Source organism: Drosophila virilis, chromosome X (assembly GCF_030788295.1).
Source record: "Drosophila virilis strain 15010-1051.87 chromosome X, Dvir_AGI_RSII-ME, whole genome shotgun sequence".
Lineage (NCBI taxonomy): Eukaryota > Metazoa > Arthropoda > Insecta > Diptera > Drosophilidae > Drosophila > Drosophila virilis.
Window position 1 is genome coordinate 15,577,834 of NC_091543.1, and position 26,780 is coordinate 15,604,613.

At 41.6% G+C, this 26,780-nt stretch overlaps 1 protein-coding gene across 11 annotated transcripts in view; it reads right to left on the reverse strand.

The window, feature by feature from the left end:
* Positions 1 to 26,780, reverse strand: part of LOC6635450 (uncharacterized protein CG43867) — a 136,573-nt gene that overhangs the window by 91,106 nt on the left and 18,687 nt on the right. For 7 of the 11 annotated variants that reach the window (XM_015169159.3, XM_015169154.3, XM_015169156.3 and 4 more), the window contains exons 2-3: positions 22,272 to 23,159; positions 22,117 to 22,209 (exon numbers count right to left, since the gene is read on the reverse strand). In XM_015169159.3, the coding sequence (XP_015024645.1) occupies positions 22,117 to 22,209; positions 22,272 to 23,141 (963 nt within the window). In that variant the 5' untranslated portion in view covers positions 23,142 to 23,159. Of the gene's footprint in view, positions 1 to 4,004; positions 5,053 to 9,070; positions 9,409 to 22,116; positions 22,210 to 22,271; positions 23,160 to 26,780 lie in introns of those variants that run through there. The other 4 variants (XM_070211287.1, XM_070211286.1, XM_070211285.1 and 1 more) reach the window with 3 other exon arrangements.

Below are 26,780 nucleotides of genomic sequence, written 5' to 3' on the forward strand. Positions count from 1 at the left end.
AACTAAACCCCAATTTCCACACGACGAAACAAGGACCAAGTATGTAGAACGTCTCAAATGCACTCAAGCTCAAATTGGGGTAATTATAGTATGCGTGGATCATCAATCAGTCAGTCAGTCAGTCAGTCTAGCAGTCAGGACAAGCGAGTTAGTTATACATATATATATATGTTTGTTATGCCCGTGTCGTACCCATTTTATGGTTACAGGGTATTAAAAAAGCGCAAATAGACATTTAATGATTCCCCATTGTCATTATATAAAGGTGGCTTATAAAAACATTATTTCACAATGCAGGTGTTGTAGGTGGGTGTGTGCGTATGTGTGTTGTTGTGTGTTGGTGTGCGTTTGTTCGTGCGTGTTTTTGCTTGCGTATGTGTGCATGTATGTGTATTTGCTGGAGATGCGTATTGTTTAGCAGTTTTGGGGGGCCATGCGGGCTGCTGCTCATTTGTTGGCTGGCACAACTCCCAGAACGAAGGCATTTCATGGCGACTAACGAGCGACCAGGGCAAAGAAGCTAACCCAAAAAGCTAACCCAAACCCAAACCCAGCTGCCTTCTCCCCCTTCCGTCCCAAAGCAGGCGTGTAAACCGAACTCACCCCTCCTGCCGTGTGCCCCTCGTCAGGCCCACATGTAATTACGTTAAGGTGTGTACAATTTTTACCCCCACGCCCGGACTCATATATTAAATAATTCTGAGCTGCTGGCCTGTGTCGTCGGGCCATTAAAAATGCCACTGATAGGGCCAATAAACAAATGCAAGCAGCATGAAGCGCACATATATGAGTATATTAAATGGATCTTCAGCTTAGTTATGCCGTATTTAGTTTACGTAGTTAATGCTATAGATCTATGAAAAACAGATTTAGTTCTAAACATCCAATATAAATATAACAACACCATATATAAATATGCTTTGTTTGCAGTGACATTCCTCATAGATTAACGAACGATTAAATAATTTAAGGCTGGTCAAAAAGTTGACATACTGGGCACACTGCACGTCTCTCATTAATTTACTTTCAACGCAGCTGACCACACCGATAGCTCCTAGTCACAATGAATTCTCTATAATTGCTTGTCACCCTGTTGGTTTGGGAGAAAATTGCTCGTGGTAAAAACTAAAATAAAATTCACAAATGTGTCTGCATCTAACAAGTCTTTGGATAACTTTAAATAAAGCTGATCACAGTACAAGCAAGCTAATTTAGGGTCACACTTATTACCAATATTGCTACAGCTGGTCACACCGCCCGCAAGTTAAGTAACCTCAAGCCAATTGATGATTGACTTCAGCTGGTCACATTGCTTATTGCTCGCCAGACATTTGCCCAAAGCAATGCTTTAATGTGAACAAAATTCGACTGTATTTCATTGTTTGAGTCACTTCAAACGCAGCTGGGCACACTGTGCGCATGCTAAGCAGCCTTCAAATAGAAATCAATAGATTAAGCCTATTGCTGGAATTGGTCTCTTTTCTTCGGATCGGTTTCATTTCGTTCGCTGACGACCACTTGAGAAACGCAGCCACAAAGTTTGTTGATGCTTCAAATGCTTCAAACTTGGGCCGCAACTCGATAACAACTTTCGACTTGTTGTTGTTGGTGTTCGTCTTCTTCTTCTCCTTCAGACCCAATTCGATTTAAGTTCTGCGCTTGCTTTGGCTCTCGCCTCTATTGCCGTTTTGGCTTTGACCTCGTCTGCCGTTTATTGCCGCAAAGTTCTAGCGCCCAAGTCCATCTAATTTCCAGTCTATGTTTATGACAAACGTCAAAGTGAATCGAGCCAAACTTTGATTGTCAGCGAGTGTCCCAGTTTTCTTATGGGGCGGCCAGGCCGTTACTTGCCAGCTGAAGTGGCAGGGAGGGCGCAAACAATGAAATGTCTGCATATTTTGGCACATTATTCAAATTGCCATTATGCACGCGCCTGGACGGGAAACTATGCCACAACAAAATTGCAATCGCAATGGCAAATGGGAAACGGCAAAAGGTAATAGCAACAGCCGCGCCGCAGTCCGTCGCAACCGTCGGCAGGTCTGCATGCCGCAGATCCGCAGCCCGCAGGTCCGCTGCCCGCAGCTCCATTATGGCGGCCACAAATGCAATGCAGCAGCAGCAGCAGCAGCAGCAGCAACAGCGGCAGCTAGAAACGGTGGCAACAACGTTACCAATACCGATTTCTACATCAACCATCGACCCATTAAAGGGGGGCAAATGTTAACCTGTGGCAATGCGACACTGCACAATAGAAACAAATAGGTGTGAGCCAAAAAGGACACACGACTGGCAAATACCCTGCAGCTCGCTATCAAATTTCTGCTTAAATATCTACTACATTTAATGGGCAAAGGCCAAACTCATAAATTATATAAGTCCGGCTTGGGGCTCGGCTTAAAATCGAATTCCGACTTGAAGCCTTGGTATTCGCTCAGCTTTATGAAATCAGGATCTGGCATATACTTTTGTTGTATGTTTTTCAAGACAAAAATTCAAGCAAACTAGTTTTGCATATTAAATTGAATTTGCCTAGACTCTCAAGACTCTCTTAGCTAAACTTTTGACGAGCTGTTCAGCCTGTGGCTATTATACGCACTGCCACAACTTGAAGCTACCCCATTTCCGCCGCGTTTCAATGGCAATGCACGCGCGTACAGGAGGCATAGTTGAGGGGGGGCACATGCCACAAAGTATGCAACGGTTTCGTTTAGTTTCGCATCGTTTCGCGCTGGTGCACGTGGAGTTCATTATCGCTAATAAAATGCAAGCGGCCAAAATGGTCTAACAACACACACACACACACACACCCATACGAATACGTAATATGCACACAAATACGTATACGTAATGCAAATTTGCACGCACACTAAACCCAAGCCAGTTGCCAGGTCAGCTTGCGGCATTGTTGCAGCCAGGCAGCTAGTACGCCAGCCTATTATACATTAGGCATTCTTTCGGAGCGCATAACAAATTTAAATTGTTTGCATGCCGCTGCCATACACACCCACACCCTCCTACACTCTGGCCTTACACAAGCAAAATAAACGAGAAAAATTATTTTCATAAAAAAAAGGAGCCTAAAAAAGGGGCAGAAAAAAAATCTTGTCGCATATTATTTATGGGTCGGCTGCGCGCTTAAAAATGTTCAACACGTAAAAAGCGTTGCATATTTTTTGGGCGCACGGCGCGTCTTGCAGCACACGCTGTGCGACCGGACTAGGCTCTAGATTTATGGCCACGACGGACAGGCAGACGGACAGCAGACGGCCAGACAGGTCCAAAAAGACGAATAATAGACGGCGAAGTAGATGCAGCAGTGAAATGGGAGAAAGTTAGCGAGAGAGAGAGAACAGGGACGCGAGGGCGAAATATGTTCTTAAAGAGCAGCCCTCGACACCGACATTCTACTGCTGCTTGCGATTAGTACTAAGAAAGCGGTATACATATATATAGATATATATAATATATAAATAAAGATTAAAATAATCTTAAAGTGAGGTCCATAAAATAAGTAGAACCTGTTACTCATATTACTAGCAAGTCTTTAGCGCGTTGATAAGAAATTCATTTTTGGCTAACAATTTGGTATTGCCACATGGGCCATACACAGCAAAGTGGCAACACTTACATGTCAAATAAATAACAGCTAGATAAACGGCATGTTAAATTTTAAATGTATAATTGCCAATGCTTACGCCCAAACAGAAAGCTGAAATTAATTTAACTGCATGTTAATCTTGCTGGCAACTTTGATCGTCACCCGAGAATAAGAAACTGAATGTTTGCTAGTAAATTAATGTTATGCTCTGTCATCTACTTTAGCCTTCATTAAATAAAATATTTTGACTGCTAAATTTGACAGGCAATTGTTAAAGTGGCTTGTGAGTTTTATATCAAAGAAAAATATTTTGTAAGAAGAACAAAATACATTGCGAGAATTTGTTACTTTTTAAATGCTTATTATGTAAAATATACAAAAAAAGAAACAACCAGCTGCTTACCTTCCGCAGCATATCGTCCAGGGAGTCCACATCGAGTCCGGCGTAGTTATTGTTAAATTGGCTGGAGCAATTCGAGGAGGTGCTTGTGTAGCGCTTACGTCGGCCCAGCGCGGGCGAATTGACCAGAGAGCTGGGCCCACTGGAGCCCACATAGCCCAGTTGGGCGGCAGCCATCAGCGGATACAGGGAATGATGTGCCGCCATATGCGGCACATGGCCCATGGTCATATGATGATGCGTGGACGCGGCGGCGGTCGTTGAACAACAGACTGCCAGACAGCCGCCGGGTGGGGGCGAAGCACCCGAAAGCTGTTGTTGCTGTTGATGCTGTTGCTGTTGCTGAAGCTGTTGTTGTTGTTGGTGGCGCACTGACGCCAGTGGCGAGGGCGGCGCCGTATGGTGCAGCTGCAGCGAATGATGATGATGATGATGATGGGCAAGTGGCGAGTGGGCGCCATGGTGTAGATGATGATGCAGATACGCCTTGGCGGGCGAACTGTTGCCCGAGGAGCTGTTCGAGGTGCCGGCGATAACAGGTTCGATTACAACTGTATTTGAGCTGGCAGCGGAACCAGAACCGGAACCGGAGCCGGAGCCGGAGCCAGTGGCAACAACAGTGACGGACATTTCGTGGCTTTGTGCTGTGCCGCTTGTTGCATCGCCGGACGTTTGGCCGCCCGACTCGCCGCTCTGTCGTTGCAAGTGCCGCTGGTGCGAGTGATGTGAATGCTGATTATGCATCTCGTTGGCCGTGGACGCGTCCACCAGCATCAGCGTCGTGCCGGCAACTTCCATGTGGGGCTCCACTTTGTGTATTTTTGTGTATGCCTTATAAGATATTCTGGCACAGTGTTGTCTCTCTGTGGTCACACTGTGTGGCTGCCACTTAGGCGTGGCACTTACAGCTTAGGGCTGCATTTGGTTTGTTTTTTGCTTTTGTCGCTCATTAAACGCTCAACGCCTAAAAATTATGCAAAAGCAATTTGGGCTAAGCTTCAGCTCGTATGTGTTTTTGCGGCAAGGAATTTGTTGCATACCTCACAGCTGCTGATGCTGTGCACCCCACACCCCGCACTGCGACCCCTCCCTGCACTCAACATATGTCTGTCTGGCGCTGCAAATTTATGTTGCCGTTGCGTTTTGTTTGCTTTTTAATTGCATGCCGCATGCTGCATGCTGCATGCCACAGTTGCTGCATACTTTTAGGCGTCACCCACATGATTAATGATTACCCAGGGAACGGCCCGGCTTGGCTCCGGGTTGGCAGTGGTCTGTTGTTAACCACAAATGCTCTGCAGTAAATGAAACTGAAAACCGATTGTTGTCATTTGCCATTTGATGAGCGCAAATCGAAACGCCAAGCGCCATAAAGTAGACAACAAATATAATAAATACTCGATATATATGTATATATATATATATATATCTGAATAAATTCGTTGCGATTGCAATTGAAATTGCTTGTCAATATTTTGAACCGAGTGCATAATAAATAAATAAGCTCACAGAAGAGCGGGAGCGAGAAAAAAAATGTGCAAAAATATATCTGAAAATAATTAACAAAAAAGAAAACATGGGAAACATTGATGAATAAATTACAGACATTATCGATAAGCGTATACCCTATGAAATGCATCAAAACCAACTGCATTAATGTCCACAAATATTTACAATTAATTAATCATATGCAATTAACAGCTTAAGAGCTGCCAAGCTGTTTTTTTTTTTTTTTATGAACTCAAATTCCGTCAATAATTAACGTTTGCAGAAAAGTAAGATATATAAAAGCTTTATGGCCAACTAATTGTGTTCTAATGTATCATTTAATATTATTAATGATCAATGCACCTGATTGAAGAGCTAGGCAAGCTACGTCTTCTTGATGACATAGACTTTCACGCGCACAGATGGGAAATAGATGAAAAACTGCTGAGTTAGACAATTTAATCTATTATATTATATATGAAAAGATTTTCTTGATAGTACGTGTAAATGCAATTTTTTCAATGCGAACATGCTTAGCTGGGAAAATCGTATGGCCATGGACTTTCATTCGATTGATTTCGACCGCTTATATGAATTTGCATGGACAGCTTGTCAACATAACATGCATTTACCATTTATAATTTATGTCTATAACTGTCAATTTAACTACTGAATGTACTTTTACACCAAGAAAAAATAAATAAATTGCTGTCATATAGCTAATGAATGTCATGTGCAATAATTAACTATGATCTAATTACAACAGGCGCCAAAACAAATATCAGCTGAAACGATGCATTTTATCGATGTCAACTTTTAGTTGATAGCAAAAAATTAATACAAAAAAACTATAAAATCAAAAAGCGCAATTTAATGTATTTATATTACAATTTGTAAAAGTAACCCGAAAAATAAATCAAGAAGCGTGCAAAACTGGGTTGAAATGTAAAATAGAAAAATGAAATTAGCTAGGGATTGTATAAATATTTATTTAATGAAAATCAAGCAATGCATTTGCGACCAGGCAGACAAGTGCTTTAATACTTTCGAACGCTTCTTGCAATAAAAGTTCGATGTAGAACGATCCGACCAACTCATATAAATATATCGGACCAATATGTTATATAGCTGCTTTAGGAACGATCGGTCCGAATTAGGTTCTTATATGACAAATTTCTTCATATTTTCCAAGTCATTTATATATATATATATATTAGTATATATATACAAGTATATATATAAGTATATATATATACATATTTCTGTTTTCTTTCGACACGGCTAAATTGGAAATGCTACGCCTGGGGCTAAATAAAATGATAAATATAAAATTTCGGAATTTTTATAGAAAAAAAAAATGATGCATACTTTGCAGCGCAACTGCAGCAAGCAAGGCTTCGTATGTGTGCGAATCTACGTGTGTGTTGATTATTATTGATGTTGTTGCTGTTGTTGGTATTTACCATTCTGCCTCACGCTTGACTTGTTTGACCAGACTTGGGCGACAACGGAGAAACAGGAGCACGGCAATTTACAACAAACAGCAATCAATTCTGAAGCATAAATAACTCAATTTCTAGCATTAGCCATTGGCTGCTGCTGCTGCTTCTGCTGCTGCTGTTGCTGCCTGGCATCAATAAATTAGCAAAGGATTGAAGCCAAGTGAAGAGCAGCTGTCTGACTGAAGCTGGGCAGGAGGAGTATTGGGATAAACCGCTGCGGCGCCGGAGCCAATTAGTGGGACGCATATTCTCATAGCGTTTATGCATTGGTCTGATTTAAAAATCCAGTAAGGGGCTAGCACTAGCTACTACTACTCCTAGTACTATATCAAGATCTAATTTCAAGTTGCAGCAGAGCAAGAGTCGAGTAATTCGAGGCAGCAACAGCAGCAGCAGCAGACAGTGGAGTACACCAAAGTGCCAGGCGACATGTTTGGCAGGCGGCAGGACATGTCGCTACATTGCATGGTGTTGTTGTTGTTGCTGTGTGTGCGTGTGTGTAAGTGTGTGTGTGTGTGTGTGTGTGTGTATGTGAGTTGAAGTTTTGTATCGTTCATTTAACAATGTGTGCCACAATGCACGATGATGATACACACATAGACAGAGACAGTAACGAGGTTTGGGGCACATAGAAAAAGGTACATGCTTGGCATGCAAGTGTGTGTGTGTGCGGCAGACATTGGCCAGCAGTCGGTGTTCTTGTAAGGACAGAACGTTTTGGAATCTATATGGCCAGGCCATAATTCACTAGAGATAATATACATATGTCTGGCTCACTGGCAGGCTGGTTGGCAGAGGCCAAGCACAGGGCAGAGCGTCATATGCAATTGCCTTGCATGCACGCATAACAACAACAACAACAACAAACACACACACACACACACACACACACGCGCAGAGCTCGGCATATTAATGACACGCTGCCTGACTTGCAACTTAAAGGGGCACGCTTAAAGCTATGCAACGTGCAGCACTTTTTTGCATATGTTTGTCAACGTATGCTTATGCAGTTTACAGCCCGGGATATTTATTTATGAACGTTTTTTGCTTTTCATTCGTGGCCTCAAAAGCAAACTAATTAAATATGCTAAAGTCTTGGTCTCATTACTATTTTTGTTGTGCTATTTTTGAATTTGAAATGCTTATCAAATATTTATGGCCAAGAAGCACACATACATACACACACACACACACACACACACACAGAGACAGGCACACGCGTTTTCTTTTGACAGCCATATTCATCAAATATGCTCGTGTTTTTGCTTGACTGCGCCAAAAATTATGCTACAAAAAATAAATAAGAAGACAAAAAAGAAGCAATTTGCTTTGCCACTGAATAAATGCCCTATGTCTGAGTGGCATGATATAGTGATACATATATTCTGATCCAAGTCCAGCAACTTCTTTGAGTAAAAAAAAAAAACTCAATATCTATTTAAAACTTAAATTCAGCAACTTCTTGTTGTTGGCTTTTCAGTTTTCTGCTAACATTTCGCAACTGAGCTAGAGAAAGCTTTTTTTTATATGGCAACCAGAGCCAAGCGACAGGCGGACAAGACTACATTATGTCGACTTAAGTTTGCCAATAGACACTGAATATATATGCATATAGTAAGGATAAAATTATTGTTTACAATTTTTATGAGAACCATATTATATGGAAAGGTGTTTGCAGCAAGAGTGAAGACGAAAACGACAAGATAAATTTAACAAAATATAAAGGTTGGCAATCAAAAATTATATGAACATATAATTTATCTAGTAAAAGACTTTGGATATTTAGTCAGTAAGTATGCTCTGTTCAGGGGAAAAGACAGGCCTTTTGGAAATGGCGCCAGAGCGTCTGCTATTGTATTGGCCCTGACAACAGCTAAGCCGACGCCTCACACAAGCCCGCACAGTCCCTAAAGCTGCTTGTCATGTGCAAGAGTCATAATATTATGAATACAATTCGATTTTCTTGCTCAGCCTGAAAGTATGCAACAAATGCCGCAACACACACACGCAAACACGTCAATGTATTTATATTAATATTAATTAAAATGCATTATTATTTGCATTAGTTCAGCTTTATACCTTAGCGGCAAACAAAAATACACAAAAATGCACTCGAAAAAAATAAATAAATATAAATGCTGGAAATTATTGTCGCTTTTCACTTTTTCGCACACATCACGCAAAATGCCGCGGTTGCAGTTGTTTTCGTTTTGGTTTATAACGTTCCTTGCCTTTTTTTTTTCGTTGCCTTTGGTCCAAATTCGACAAGTTGCGTTCGAAAATTCGTGGAGCGCACTCTGAAAATGGCGAGCGAGGCCGTGTGAAAGCACACGCTACGCGTTACACAGCCAAACACAAACTGATTGCCGTGTGCCGTGCCATGGTTGTGATTTACCGACAACCGACAACCAACACAACCGACAACCGACAAGCGACAACCGACAAGCGCCCCAGTCAGTGCCGGAGTCAGTAGCACAACAAGGAAACGACGGCACGGCACACACACACACACACACATGCGCACACTCCACAGCTGTCCTGCGTGTATGTGTGTGTGTGTGTTTGTGTGTGTGTGTGTGTTGAAAGAGCGAAATTTCCCAGTTTGGCTGGGAAAACCTAAATACAGGCTTTTTTCCTTTGGCCTTATATTAAATGTTTAGTAAAATACCTCAGTAACAGCTGAATTAGACTTTAAGAGATTCAAATCAATATTGAATATTGCATTACCCGGCTTTGCACGGCCACGTTTGTTGCTTTATCTTACAGTGGAACAGTGGGAAATATAAACCAATAAACCAGCCCGAAGTCGTAAAATAAGTTGTCAAATAAATTGAGCGATATTTTCACCAAGTAAAATACGTCTTAAACGAATTTTCATTAACATTCTTCAATATGTAATTCAGGCCGTTTGGCTGGTTAACAATAAACTGTCCTACAACCGTTTGGCGTCAACTTTCCGCCAATTTTCCGCAGTTACAGGTAGAATATCCACAAATAAACAAGTAAAATAATTATAGCGGCAATCTAGCTAAAAGCTCAATAAATGAATGTGAAAAAATCTACACTCAAGCTAAAAGACGCATTAATCAGTCAAAATGTGGCCTAGCGAGCCTTAAATTCTTTAATTCCAGGCAATATTATAGTCGAGAATGTGGATGAAAAGATGCTGTTAAAGAAGAAAGACAACATTTAATTTCCCGATATTCCATATGGGATATACGAAGGCAAGCTAAGGATATTTTTGTGCCCTTCGGTGTGGTGAACAGCGTCGAGTTCGTGTTTGGCTTGCCAGCCGATGTCATCCCCTTTAACAATGGTGTGAGTTGAGGTGTGCGTGGTATGTGTGTGTGTGTGTAGCATACTTTCGTGCGCTGATTGTGTGCGTATTAAAGCCACGTAGTTAGCCTTAAAGACGCAACGCATTTGTTTGGCCGCCTGCGAATTTTAATGACTTGGACTTTACCTAGTTGCGACCTGTGGCAAAATGCTTTTGCATTTGAATTTTAAATGATGACAATGATGGCATGGAAATTGTGAAGAAACTGAGCTCATGATGCGTATGATGACAACATGTTGTCAGTCGGCAGTCGATGCGACAAAAAGGCTATTGATTTTTGGCGTGACCTTTAACACGCGCCGCGCCCCCTATCCCCTCTCACCACTCTAATCATCTTTGCCAAAAATGAATATTTTGGGGCCAGGCAATTAGCGTGCCATGTGGCAATGGTGGACTTAAGTCGTGACAGCAACGCATCAACATCAACATCAGCATCAGCATGCGGCGAACATTTTAATTGTGGATTCCCCAGATTGTCATGGCCCAAATCCGCACCTGCTGCCACACACACAACAGCTGTCAACAGCATTAGATGATGTTGGCCGTGTGTGTGCCGCATGTCACAGCGCCTGGCAGGTGGCCTTTGCTCAAATTGAATGCTAAATTGTATTCGTATGCTGCTTTCCTTTTTTCCATTTTGGTCTTGCCGATTTTATTTCGGGGGGGTGGTGCTCGGGGCCTCTGGCAACGCCGCACGACGCCAACTTGTTGAGCAATTAAGCCAACGCTTAAACCGCCCAGACAGGCAAAACAGCCAAAGAGAGCCAGGTCGCCCATTTGCCAACTCTATGAATTTATGTAAACTCCAAATGAATACAAATACACATAAAATAACAAACACACAGACACCCACCCACACACACACTCACACTCACACATGTGTGTGTGTGTGTGTGTGTGTCTGCACCCAGTGGGTTACTGGCAGGCGCTAAATTTGAACAAAGCATTCAGCAAATATTTGCGCAACTCAAATATTAACAAATATTTGATTAATTTCAACTTAAAGCACATTTAATTGAAGCATACTTTACATAATAGAAATATACATGAATAACATGTGGTTTACATTCCTCTTTGATCGTTTTTAATTTATTGTTCAAATTCCCAAACACTCATTGGACTTTTGTTGTGGTTTCAGAGCTTTAAAAAGAGTTTCATACGAAAGTAATTCTAAGCAATCTGCTGATTGACTGACTGACTGAAGGACCGACTGACTGTTTGACAGACTGACTGAATGGCTGACTGACTGACTGACTGACCGACTAATTGATTGATAGACTGATTAATTAACTGACTGACAAATTGATAGACTGACTGACTGATTAACAGCCTTGAATGATCAACGTCTAGCCCAAGTCCAAAAACTGCATTTTTTTATAGAAGTTTCCGTATGATGGAAAAGTTATCTCAAAGGAATTTTATAGAATTTGATCAATTGGGGAGGGGGGTCTGTGTATAAAAGGCGCTGGTTCAACTTCAAAAGCAACTGTCAGATAGAATAATAGAAATGTAAGGTGAATGATTGCATATATAAAACTGTTCCTTTGTTTTGTCAACTGCGATATGTATATAGATTTATATATCTCAATATTTAGCTACATTTGCCTATGTCAATATCTGCCTGTATATAATTGCATTCCCTGTTAACGATATCGTTGTATTCACCTTTTGTCGCCTGTTTTGTTGCGTGGCATCTGTTATGGCCATTGTTAGCACTTGTTTAACCGGAGCAGAGGCGACAACTGGCTAATATCCTTTTTAATCCCATGCCCATAAATATATATGCTAGTGCCTAGCATAACGTTGAAACTACCTACACAGTTGCCACAATCCGCTGCCCTGTGCCCCTCCCCCCATCCACTGCCCCATTCTGTACGGCAGCTAGTGTGTGGTCGTAAGTATTATTGGTGTTTGCCTTTTGTAGTTATTGTTGTTAGTCGTTGTTATTGTTGTTGTTGTTGTTATTGTTGATGTTGTTGTTGCCTTTTCACATAGTTTTTCATAAATTTGAGACGACTCTTGAAGTTGGACTCTACTATGGCTATGGCGCAGTGTTTCTCAGTGTCGTCGGGCAATCCGCTTAATATCATTTTTCGGCATTACTTCTGAGTGTTCCTTTCACATTCTCTTCATCTGCTTTAGTCAGTACTCCAAGCAGGCGATCCTGGAGCTGGCGCGCAAATTTTAGCTGACATACGGCCCATGGACATAAGTGTGTAGTGTAGTGTGCGTATATGAGTGTGTGTGTGTGTAAGTCGTGTGTGTATCGCAGTAACACGTAACAACATAAACGGCTTAAATACGCAGCCAAAAGCCGCTTAACACAAAACTTTTGTGCGGTTTTCTGCGAAATTTGTTGAGTGCAGGCTAGCAGGATATCAACAGGGTGAAGGGGGAGGGGGGTGGTGAGGGGCAAGGGGGGGGCATAAGGCATAACCAGCTTTAATTGCAGGCAGAACTTTAGGTGTCGCTTTCTGGCGGCTGTACATAATCATGTTTTATGCTTTGGCCGCGCCAAAAAGTAGGCAACGAATTCGTTTTAATAACTGCAAAACTAAGAAGCGGCCATTTCTAACCTGCCTCTTCACAGCTGCTCCCCAACCCCAGCCTCGCTGCCGTATTATATTTATTAGCTTTTTTTAGGCATTTGAAATATGTCCCCTCGCAAGTGGAGAGCATGCATGCAACTTATTTAAGCCCATGGGCTGACAACAAGTGAAATACCGGAGCACAGTGGGCAAAATTTTGATAAGAACGGGACGAAAAAAAATGCATGGAAGAAATCGTTCACAAAAGGTTAAGTCAATCGATTGATATGGTTTATGGTTGGATCTTCAATTATCAATTATCATTAAAAAAAAGAGTCGAAGCTGTCCGAGTTTTCAAAGAACTTAAACCTTCAAGGCCAAGTTATTTATCGATAGCTCGAACGCTTCCAAAATCGTTGAACAAATTATTTATTTCTATCGAATCAATGGATATAACCATTACAAGGCTTCTGAATTTAGAATTCTTTAAACAAAAACAAATATATTTCGTTGTGATACATTTTCGTTAACTTAGGACTTATCTCAATAGAGGCAGAAATGCCCTTTGGGAAGTTTTTCGATAACACAAATTATTTTTCTACATTTACCATCCAATCTTTTAATTGGGTCGTAACCTGTTTTCCCAACAAGCCTAGAAACATAGCACTAAATAATTTATCGACAGTTGCTGATATACATTTTATTCAAATTTATTATCTTACCTTCCAGAGCTTTATAATACATGAATTATTATTATTTTCTGCACAATTTGAACATTTCCATTGCCGCTATTTTAGCTGGCTTTTCCAGGAAAAGATGGCCAGTTCATTTCCCCCCCCCCCCCCCCTCCCTTCGGCCAATTGCTTCAGTTGCTGTCCCACATTCAAATGCTGTCGTCAACAGCCTGACAAGCGCATAAGTCAAGCATGGCTGGCACATCCCCTGCCACAGGGCCAGCTCAGCCCCAAATCAACTCACTTTCAGTTGCTCGAAAGCAGAAAAAAAAATATAACATGAGATAAAAAGGACAAAAGCAAAAAGGACGCAGCACAAAGAAACAACAACTGCAAAATACTTTTGCCTTGAAATATTTATTTGAATCGAATACCCTGTAGGTACATGATTTAAGCAGCCAAAGGCTATCTAGTTATTTTATATATTGAGAAACAAAACATAACAAATTTTGTTAAATTAAACTTTAAGACAATTAAGCTGACTTGAATGAGATCGGTTTGCATATTCATTGGACTTTCATAGATATTTTCCTCGTTCCTATCGATGCAGAAACTATCTTAAAATCCCGGTTGAGATTGATATTCATGATTTACATTTAAGACGCATAGAACGGGGTACATGTTAGTCGAGCAAACTGGCCTTCTATAATTTGTCGCTTTTGTTTTGACATTTTTGCTGTGCTCGTCGTTTCTTTTTGTTTGTTGTTGTTATTTGCACCGCTTTAGCAGGATTTGAATTCAGTTATTAAAAAATAATAATAATGAAAAGAATATTTCATAGTACTACTTCAAGTAGTACTATTTTAATGCATGTAAAAAAGATTTTAAAAGCAGGGCAAACATAAACAAAGGACCTGCTCATAGTTAGTTTTGAGCGTCCAGTTGCTGCACGGCCGAAGTTTGTGTAGTACTCGAGAATGCCAACTGAGTATTACTTAATCCGCACGGCAAATGGGAGCGCGAGCACAACAAACCAGGACATATATGTGAACCAGAAGAGGAACAGGGCCAGAGTGGAACGAAGGGGGGGCCATGGCATTCTGTATGAGGCATTGTCACGCATAATTAAAATTAAATGCGCTTTTGGGAATAATTCAAATGAATAAACGAGCGTGGCCAACATGTGTGCGCTGCATACACAAAATGAGTTGTCCTTGTCTTTGCGAAGACATGAGACACGCCCCTCCCCCCCCCCCCCCCTTCATCACACCACCACTGGTCCTCGCGCCCCAGCCCACACGCGAATCTGTTTTGACTGTGTGCAAAGCATGCCGCCTTAGACACCAAAAACTTTACAACTTTTCTGTCTTGTCGTGTGGGCGTATGGGCGTGTGGGCGTGGCGAGTAAGCGAAGGACGAAAGACATTGCTTCATTTATTATGCGACTGATGGCCATTAATTTTGCAGGCCACAGTCGCTTGGCAGTTAGTTGCCTCCGAATGTTGTCGCCTGCCCCGCAAGTTGCCAGACAGGCGACGCCGAAAAGTAGGCAGCACATGTTGCTCCTCTGTGCATGTGTGTGTTTGTGTGAGTGTGCGCGCATGTGTGTGCGTGCGTGTGTGCCTGTGCATGTGCATATTTAAAAGTTGTCATAAACAAAAAACCAACCGCCTCACAAAACGGACATGAGAATATGCCAGGCGCAGGCCTACGAGTGCCGAGTCCTTAACCCATTGACGCACAAAAGTATGCAATGCATTTGGGCTACCAATTAATTATACACAAATGCCGTACGGCTCGAGCGCCCGGCGTGCTGTCGAACCTTGCCTAATTGCTCAAATAGTTGAGCGAATTTTCGTATAGCCCATTTGACAGCCTCCAAGCGCAATTTATGCCCAGACACGAAGCTGTCGACAATTTTTAATTAAGAATGCCGCCCCAAAAATTGTCTCCCGTTTGTGATACTCCCCAACTCTATTGCAATCCCATTTGATTCGTTGCCAAACATTTCAAGAGCTTAAACTCGCCGAGAGTTTATTAATAAAATGAACAAATTACTTTGCTCCACGCATTTCATTAAATTGTTGGGCCATTTTACTTTGGGCACAAAAAAAAATTTTCTGCTTTACAAAGTTTGTTAAGGACAGATAAGAACTAAAGCTCATTGCAAGAAAGGGCAATTTGTTCTTGAACATATTCATAAGACTTGCAGCAAAACCAACAAGAAATCGAAGAGCAACGCTTAAGATCAAATACTCTTTCTGGCATTATTTTGTAAAGTTATTGATGATTTATTCGGGATGGTTAGACATATAAAACTCAAACACGTCTACTCTCGATACACGATATACCTATTTATCGTTTAACATGCAATGGCATTTAACTGGGGTAACAACTGTCCCAACACGACGTGGCACATGAGACATCCTTCCGGCTAAGCTGGAAAAGCGTCGCAACATTTTCAATTTCCCATTGTATAATGCGCATAAACAAAGGCAACGCCTCCTGCTATGCAATAATGGAATATGCAAAGTGTGCGTGTGTGTGTGTGTGTGTGTGTGTGTGTGAAATCAGCGCAATGCACGCTTATAGGCGCCTATCTGGAATCTGTCGGATGCGGCATTGTTACAAAAAGGCGTGGCCCACAGCCACGCAGTCAACGACCAAACGCAACCAGATGACAGTCCTGACAGATGCGACTGTTGCACCGGGCTACGTGTGCCCATTGTTGTTATTGCAATGATAGCACATACCCAGTATGATGTGCAATGGGGTTGTATACATGCTAACAATCCCAATGTATTCAAATGTACATACAACCATTGAAGGTCAACCATACATTTGCATGAAACTATTTATTTCCTTGTAACCTTCTCCCTTGCATATCGTTTTTTTCTCTCTTCTCTTTCTGCTTGTCAGATATTCCCCTATCTTCGGCTACTTCAACTGATTTTAGAAACTTTCAGCTATTTTCTTTTCGATTCAAGCTCTGATGCTCTTTAGTTCTCATATAGGGTATCGAAGAGTCGAGCACTCTTCGTTTGGCACTATTCAACTTGTTTATGTTATGGATTTCCAGCTGCATCCGATTTTAATGGACGGCAGGACACAAACTTTTGTCACTGTTCCTTCATTTTTTGGGACCAATGGGGAAATTGAAATGGCGGGCAATGCCTCTAAGCGCAGCTTTCAACGCGCTAACGCGCTGAACACACAGCACACACACACGCACACACATCCCATGGCCTATAGCTTATGGCACTAATGTGGCCACTTTTGGTGCCAGCCTGTTTGCCTGTGTATGTGTGTATGTGTGTGTGTGTGTATGTATCCAATGTGCAATCACTAGCAACTGGGCCGCTGGCATTGCAGATTTATTGAAGCCCATTTACGTTCATGACGGTCACATAAAAAACAATACAAACAGAGCGAGAGAGCTAGAGAAAGACAGAAAGAGAGAGAGGGAGAGAGAGAGAGAGAGAGGGAGGAGGACCTAGGCAATTGACAAACAAAATTTCATAACAATGCGCGCGCTCCAATTGAAGGACGAGCAAGGCCACTTGAATGGCGAAAAGTCGCTGTGGCCGCCATGCCGGGGCAATATCTTAAAAACTTGCCTTAACACTAGAAAGCCGTTGTCTATAGTCCAGCACGGCGCGGCAAAGTACACTTCAACCCAGCAAAACGCTAAGAAGCTTCAGCTGAACTTTGCGAAACAATAAACTAGGGATTCGAGCACAATAAGCGACCGCTTGAATGGAGTCTAGTTACTTGGTCACTTGAATAAAGATTTCATAAGATTTGAAACAAGATGAACAGTAACGCGCAAATGACGAAATCTAAAGTTTGGCAACGTTGCAGTGAGCAGTAAAATTTGGCAACGTTGCAGCAATCTTAGTACATCAATACTATCGTGCTGTTTAGATAATACAACACTGCGATACAATATTTCGCTGCGAGTGAGTTTCGTAAACGCTATGATGGTTGTCTTACTTTATTCGCTAGCAAAGTATGCTAGAAAAATATGAAAATTGGCAATGTTGTCAAACCTTATATTCAGTGAAATTTGGCCACATTCAATTCAATTCAATTCAACCTCCAAAACTGTAAATTTTAGCTCAAAGTAAACTGAAGCACCGTTACAATGGCCCATGGATGTCTAAATATTTCATTCATGATAAGATTTAGTTGAAGACAACCTTTTCACTTAGTGTTAAAAACGCGAAATTTGGCAACGTCGCAGCGGCAAATACAACGATATGGGATATTGTGTGCCCAGCTACGTAAAACTTTATTCATTCGGTATGGGATATTGTGTGCCCAGCTACGTAAAACTTTATTCATTCGGTATTCTTTTCGGCACAGTTCTTTGCCCGGTTGGGCCAGTTGTTTGGCTCGGACGACTGTGAACTTCGACATGGATTGGGCTGAACTGCGGCCGGGGCCGGGACTGGAACTGGCTGGCTGGGTGGCTTGGCAATAAACTTGAATTTTATTGTCGTACAAGAATGTTGCAATATGCTTGGCCATAATTTCACGTCTTGCACATTGTTGCCAAAAAACATTTGCTAGCCCAGTCGATGTTGTGGTTTTTAGCTTAACGCCTCTTTTGATTGCTCTTTCGGTGCGCCCCTTGCCATTCCCATAGCCTGTCCCCGTCCTTCAACTTGTGACATTATGAAAAGTGAGCGACAGCCGAAAATTGTGCTTGACTGGAAAATTTGCATTTTATGAGCACTCAAAAATATAAATAATAAAAGGTTTTTCTCGGCAGATTTGCTTAGTTTTTATAAATGGGCTTTGCCATGGGTAAAATAAAATGAAAAGAATATACAAAATAAATTATAAATAAACATAATGTTTGCAAAAGGCGGTCGGGGCTGCAAGTTTGCTGCAACTAATTTAAAATTTATGATGACAAAAATGTGCTGCACTTGAAAGCTGCTGCAGCTGCAGTTGCAAAGTTCCAAGTTGTGTGGCAGGCGGCAAAAACAACCAAAAATAGAAGAGCTCATAAAAATGGGCAATGAAAAAGGCGAAAGGCAAGCAGCAAACAGCAAACAGCAAATAGCAAAAATGGCAAATGGCAAATGCATAAAACACAAATAAAATATTCATTGCATACTTTTAGTCGTTCGAGTTGTTATATTTCTCATTTTGCGTTGATATCCAATTTGGCTCTGCTCTGATATTTTTGAATACCCTGTAACATGACCTGGCAGCGGCATATCCTAATTCTATCACACGTTAGCCCCAATTCGTGTTGCGAATACGATTAATAACAAGTTTACTTTGACGCTTAAAACCTTTAAAAAGGCGCAACATAAAGCTAACTAGACCAATTTCTGCATAATTTAAACACTTTAGTTAGTTAGTTGATACTTAAACTAAAATTTAAAACAGGCCGGCTCTAGGGGTTCCATTAATTCCCAGATAGCTAGTATATCTAAGTAGAATAAGCTCTATTCATGCATTTTTGCGAAAAATAATTAAATAAAATATAAAAAAAATTAATTAAATTCAATTTTCCTTACAAAATTAATACTTAAAGTACTTAGAATTTATACAAAATGCTTAAATTATTCATTTTTAAAAATTTCTTTAAAAACCTATTATATTTATGTATGGAATATTAAGTTAGATTGAATTTACTCTACAAAATAAAATCAAAATCTATTAATGATTATAAATACAAAGCTTCTATTATTTTTTCTTGTGAAAACTTTATACAGGGCATCTGCAAGTCGAGCAGCGCAAGTGCGATCATGCCTCTAGTTGTTTGTGCTCATATCCGGCGCTGCTTTGCTTTGATATTTATTTATATATATATTTTTTTGTCCACTGCTTTGCAAAATTTGCTGCCAATTAAATATTGAAAAGTGCAGCAGCAGCATTTCTGGGGTTCAGGTCAAAGGTTCTTGAAGTTTTTGCTTTTTGTCATAAACAAGTTTTAGTATTCACATTCAATTTTTGATGCTCACTCGCAAACTGAAGAGGGTATATTGGGCTTGGCCAACATAATTGTGCATGGCGTGGCAAATCTATGAATTGCACTAAAGAGATCATTCATTCCACTCGCAATAGAATGAGCACCGCTTGAGATCGATAGTAAAATATTTATCGAAATAATCGATATATGTTTTAAACTGTTCGTGGTACTGTGAACGGGCATGGCTCAGTTGGCTGCACACGATTCACACTTGTTTTTATTTCTTTCATTAAAAGCGACATGCGACAATGCACAAAGCAAACGAATGCATTCGCCATACTCACTTCATTCACAACATTCCTGCCACCCGCGCTGGCCGGGCAAATATCAACAATGGCCTGCAAAGTTTCCATTGCATAGCAATAGGCGCTGCACATATGCACACACATGCCTATACACACGCACACACACACACACACACACACACACACACAGATACGCGCACACACCTTGACACCAACGTCGCCTAACATAATGAAAACAACAATGCAGAAGCTGGAAGTGAGCAACTTTTGAAGAGGTCATTTCGGGTTATTTGTTAACTTCTCGAGCGGCACAAAGAGAATATAAGAAAGGGGTGCTTGTCGATGGGGGGGAGACAAGCTAAAGGCGAGCGGCATACCTGCTGCTAGCTGCCAAGCTGCCAACTTGCTGCAAATGTGTCAAGACTCTATTTGGCTCGGCACATTTATTATAGATGCCAAAAGTTTGCAAATAGCACTCTGAAAACGTGTGATTGCGTTTTCCTTTATACTCTGTTTATGGGCTTATCAAGAGTATATTGGTTCTGGCTGAAAGACAGTCATCGGGTATGTCTGACTATATCGACAGATTAGTTACAATCTGATTGATCAGTTCCTTACGCCAAAAATAGTCCATTCTCGATCACTGAAATAGTCTGCGTGATGAGCAAAAGTCTTTTTGATGAGCAAAAGTTTAGTTTTGCGTTTGAAACTCATATAGATGTCTTTCTAAAATGTCACTAAATGTCAAAAGCGGAAGTGTAATGTTGAAATTTTCCACAGCCTCAGTTTAGTAGCCGTGCAAGGCTGGGTAATTTATATATGAATAACGTAACATTTAAACCGAAAAAAGAACGCGTACAAATATGAAAATATCAGCAATGTTGCACATGTTTATTCATTGGTTCACTGGTTTAACTTTGAGCTGGAGATTTCATACATTTTATTGTGATTGAAAAAGATCGTTACACAAAATACATACACCCAAAATGGGCATTAAGTATGGGCGCGCTCAGCATAATGCATAATTCATGCAGCAAAAATCATTGAAGTGTAATTAATTTATGTCACGAATCATGACCATGTAACCATATGAAGTGTATACGACATGTGCCATGTTTGCAGAGATGAAAGTAATCCTCACACACACACACACACTCACACAGACACAGACACATTTTAATAATTCATATAGTTTTTGCATTACTGCGCCGCTAGATGGCGCTGCCAATAAGCCTAATGACAATGGCATCGCATATCGCTGCGAGCTCCCTGGAGCTGGAGGTGAGCAGGCGCGGATCGGGGGCTGCTGCTGCTGCTGCTGCTTTCATTTTGGCCAAATGCCTAATGACTTAATTAGGCTAATCATAAAAGGACTCAAACACTCACACACACACACACACCCGTGTGTAGAAATTGTCAACAGACAGCTGCACTATTTCCGCTACAAATTAGCCAACGGGCAAGTAAGGGAGTTCTGAGCGGAGAGCTCTGTTCCTGGCAAGTAGATTAGCTTTTGGCCTGATAATTGTAAGGGGCCGTCATAAAAATGTTTTAACCATGGGCCCCATAAATCATCATTAAGCGCAAGTCTGTGCGTGTGTGTGTGTGTGTGTGTGTAATTAATGTGTCTGTGCGTCACTTTGTGCTTGTTATTTTATTTTTTTTCTGCTCATCTTCTTCTTGATGCTCACTTATTAACTCATTTACGCTAATCAACAAGTCCCCAAGCGTCCCCATTGCCCACGGCGCATACGCTTATCCATTATGAACTTGTTCTAAAACAAGCCGTAAATGGAACCAGTTCACAAGTTTTTTATTCACTTTATGCGAATTTAGATGTATATATAGTGCTCTTTAGAGTACATTCTTTCAATTAATTCTCAAATTGGGCTCCTCATAAGCAAAGAGAAAGATAATCTGCAACCAAACAATGAACTGAACCAGTTCCACTTTATTAAGGTCATTAAAGCCGCGCTCATTTTTATCAAAGTATACATAATTCAGATATTTAACATTTGAGAACCGCATTTTTTTACAGTGTAATTGTATCTGCGGCGCGAAAGAACACTGAACTAAGTGCAAAATAATTCTATTGAACCAGTTTTATGCCAGTTCCAGCACCAGTTCGCTGCTAGTATTGCCTAGCCGCAAGTTTTTGTCACATTTAACGCTAGCGGCTTCTGCCAGACATAATAATAATAGAATATAAAATGGGCTCTTTCACATTTTCACTTTTTGAGTTTATAATGAAAAGATTTAGTGCTGTGGATCGCTGAACCAAACCAGTTCAATTTGGCCTTCACATGCTCAACAGTTTCAGATAGAGTTTAATGGAAAAGTATTTGGACTTACCTTTTCGCGCAGCATATCACGAATCCGACCAGCTTGGTTCTTGGAGCGATGCAGCTCCAACTGCAGCTCCAAGCAGCGCTCCTGCCAATTGATCTGCAAGGGAGAGTGAGAGAGAGTCAGCAGGACTTTCATGAGCTGAGTTCGCTGGAACGCACCTCGGGCAATGCCTGTCCATAGTTGTTTAGCTGATGCACGTTCAGATGTTCGGTAAGCGTAGAGAAATGCGGCCAGGGCGCGTCGGGTGCATCGAGGGCGGCTAGCACAGGATTCACCGGTGCTGCTGCTGTGTTCGGCTGCAGCTCCTTGGCCGGCTTGGCCGGTATGGGCGGCGGGCGTGGCACACGTCGCGGCATCAGACGCGGACTGTTGGGCGTCGAGGCGGCCACAAGGCGTGCCTCATGCAGCTGGGCGGCGCGCGTCAACGGCATCTGTCCGCTAAACGAGGTGGCGCGCTTGGCCAGCAGCGGCGAGCCGTGCAACGACTGTGACCCAGAGCCGGAGCCGGAACCGGGCGCCGAACCAGAGCCGGAGCCCGACAGCCGCCCCGGCAGATGGGTGGGCAATGAAGGTGGCTGCTGCAGCTGATGCTGCAGTTGCAGCTGATGTTGATGCTGCTGCTGCTGCTGCTGCTGCTGCTGCTGATAGTAGTGAGAGGAATGTTGCGCGGCGGCCGAGGCCGGGAACGTGTGCAGGTAGCTGGCGCCATCTTGCGGTCGCAGAAAGTAGTTGTGTGTGTGCGTATAATAGAGCGTCTGTGTGGCGGCCACGCCCAGCGCTGCGGCGGGCGTGGCACGGCCCGAAGTCGACGCTGAGGCACTCGCTGACGGTGACGGCGATGAGGAGGCCGAACGTCGACGCTGCTCCGCTGCCGCCGCCTGATGCTGCAGCTGCAGCTGCTGCTGCTGCTGCTGCTGTTGTTGTTGTTGCTGCTGCTGTTGTTGTTGTTGTTGGAGTTGTTGTTGTTGTAAATTGGTAAGTGTATCAAAAATTTGCGATAAACGTCCCAAAGGCACTTCGTCAGACATTTAGGCAAGCGACGGCAGCTGCAAGAAAAAAACTCTGTTAAAAGCGCATCATTATGGGCTACACTAACTATCAAATCACACTCCGAACCAGCTATAAGGTCACAGAACCGGTTCAGTTGTCCAATAAACACTTTTCCATACAATCCCTACGTAATAAGAGGCTACAAAACGTTTTGGATCATATCGAACCCATACGTAGAACGAGTTATCGTTATCAAGTTATTCTTATCGATGTCTGCTACTATTTCTATGCTATCGATAAATATCGATTTCGAGACACGGCTAAATGCACCAAACCTGGTATAAAAATTGCTTATAATATCGCATAATATATGCAGATGAAAAATACTTTTATATTGTTTCATAATATAAGTTAGATTAAAATCTAGCGTTAATTTAACGGCATGGCAAAGGCAAACGTGCGCAAAATGCAATTGAGACAAAAAGGAACAAAAAACTAAAAGCGAACGGGCAGCTGCTGTCCATGGAGCCAGAGCCCAGTAACATGGGAATTGGGGGAATTCGAGAACTGAGCAAAGCGTAGAACTACAACTACAAGGCGAAGTTGTCAGTTAACTGGGTGGAACTCATCTGCCAGAATGAGGGCAACAACAGGTGCGCGAATCTGGGGCGTCAATTGCGATTACGTGTGCGCAATTTTTAATCAAGCCGGGCAGTTGCCCGTATTTGTACTCAGTTTTTGTGCAAAAGTCCCAGCAATTATGGCCATCATTGGCAAATTGAATGTGGCACACAACATTTGTTAGAGACAGTCAGAAAAAACAAATAGAAAAAAAAAATAAAGCTTAACATGTTAGTTTTCAGCTTGAGCTGAGGAAGAAGAACGCCATTTCAATCATCAAAGTGTAAGAGTTTGGCCTTTCATCTTTTGTGCGGTTTTGTGTCTGAGCCAAAACCAAAACCGAACAGACCATCAAGGCTATAGACCGTAGTTACAAAGTCTCCAGTCAGATGATGGCTTTTCAAGCACATGCAGGTTACAACAACAAGTGGAAGAAGAAGAAGACGACGAAGAAGAAGAAGAAGGACCAGTGCATTTGTCGACTTTTCTTTGCTGTGAATTTTTGTGGCCATAAAGGCTCTCCAACTTTCAACTTCAACCCGAACTCCAGCTCTGAGCTGCTACAGCTGGCTACCCATTTGCAGCTGCTGATGCTGCTGCTGTGGTCGTAGGGTGCGCCAAGGCCAAGACCCTTGGTATCCAAGACCAGACCGGAGCACAACTCTCGGGGCATTCATGAGAATTATATTCAAATTTTGTGCTGATTAGGAAGACGAGAACGAAAAGGACGACAACTGGCAGCTGCCCATGAAATTGGAATTGAAGTTGAGGGTTTCAGTTGAAGTCATCGAGTGACTCTCGAATGGTTATGCATGCGTGTGTGTGTGTGTGTGTGTATGTGCGTCTGCACTTCATTTTACAAATTTTGATTTAATTTAAGTTGATTGAAATTCAAATTCCGTTTTTGATTTGACAAAATGTGCACTTGAGGGCACAGTTTTGAGTTCTGTTGCCTTGGCCAACTGCACTTTACAACAAAATTGTTTGCTAATTGAAGTTCGGCAACCTCGCAAATGGCTCTTTGAGTGCAACTGGTCAGCAATTAGAGAGCCGGACATGCCCAACTAGAGCGCCTGAAGCTTCACGCATTTTCAATGGGATTGGATTGCCTTTGACAATGTTGACAATTTGCGGCTTTCAAATGTGGCAGCAATGCTTTGGAAAATTTCTTTTGAAAATTGGCAACACGGCAATGAAGGTTGCCTACAGCGTATTGAATTATTATTTTCGAACGCTCTGCTACAGTTTCCAATAAAAGTTTGGCAACAAGGCAAAGTCTTTAAAACGACACTTTGAAATGTGACAACAATGCAATGCAACAATTCTTTTGAATATTGAAGGAGCCACTGAAGTTTGTCTACTGCGTGTTAGTTATTTACCAACGTTTTGCTGACAAGTTCAAAGCAAATAGTTTCCAGTCATAGGCAAAGGGCTTGAGAAAGAGGTGGACTCTAATCAAATTTGTCGACAATGCACGGAATGCTCTGAAGACTAAAATCTGCCAATGACGCTTCGAAGATTGAAAACAGGCTCTGAAAATTGGCAACAGTCTATCGTATGCTGATGAGTGTTTTCTATTTAATTATAAACAAATTGCTGGCAATAAATACAAAAGACAGCACTTTGCATAGAAGTTTGGCTAAGTAGAAATGTAGTGTATTTGAGAGTCTAAAGATCTTAAAATTAAAGCTGGACACAAACTCAATCTGTTGAGGTTAGAAAATTTCTCAGAAATACAATGAAGTTTGGCAATAGCGCAGCATGCAGTTTGGCAACAGCGTAAAATAGCCTTATGCTAAATAGATGTTTGTTTTTTATTTGTTGAACAAGTTGAACGAACTCATTAGCCCTGACAGCACTTTGAAGCTTTCAAATCTTAAGCTGCTTAGCAATATGTAACTTACAGATACCGATACTAAGTATTTTGCAGTTACCATCTATGTTTGTGACTCGGCTTAATATGGAGTTACACACAGATACACACACACACACACACAGACAGTAGAGTGGATATGTGCAGTTCCTATTTCAGACTTCATTGTCTTGTGTTTACTCTTTGGTTTGCTTAGCCTTACGTTTTTGCAACAACTCGCTAATGCACACACAAATACAAAATACACACACACACACACACACACACACACATATACATGTTTATAGACAGAAAACCAAATAAGTATAAGAATAGCAGCGTCGGCGGCGGCAACGACGCATGAAAACTCACTCAAATAGTTAGCAAACTTGTTTAGTTGCAATGAAGTGCGGCATGTTGCAAGTGTAGCTGGAAGCAGAAAGCAAATTTGAGACCCCCAGACGACAGTTAAGCTGCAAACGCTCCGCCCGAGCATCCACAAATATTAGACAATGTATTTGGGTATTTTGAAATCCATGTGTGTCTGCTGCAGCAACTTACTTGCTACGGTGGGGCGCACTCAATAGACTCAAGACACTGCACATTCTTTGGCCTTGACAAACCCTTTAAAAAGGGGTCGGTAAATTGTGCTAAGAGCAACGATTTATAAAGTTTTCGATCAATAAAGGAGAATGTACAACAGCATAGAGCGCAGAAAATAAAATTGTTTCAATAGCTATTTTTAGCTCAACTTGTTTACTTTTAATGCAATATTTAGCATATGATTTTGACAGAAAAAGTTTCTTAGATAGTTTATCAACACAGCTAAATAATATTTGTTTATTAACTCGTTTATCAACACTAGGTAAAAGCAATTGGATGGCTATTCGAATTTAGAAAAATGTAGATAAATAAACGCTTATCTTAAGCTTAGTTTTTCAGCAACAAAATTACGTTAAGTTCATTTTAGAAAAAAGCATTGGCACCGCTTATTCAATTATTTGGCAACGCTAAACTGGAGATTTGGCAGTGTCGATTAACAAATATCTTATTTACATTTAACTTTCAATTTTGACAGTTGACAACGCTGCAAAGTTATTATATTTTAACAACATGTTAAAGTGATTGTTAACTTTGATACGCACGCACACACACTAACACACACACACACACACACACACACACAAAATCGCAAATGTTAACT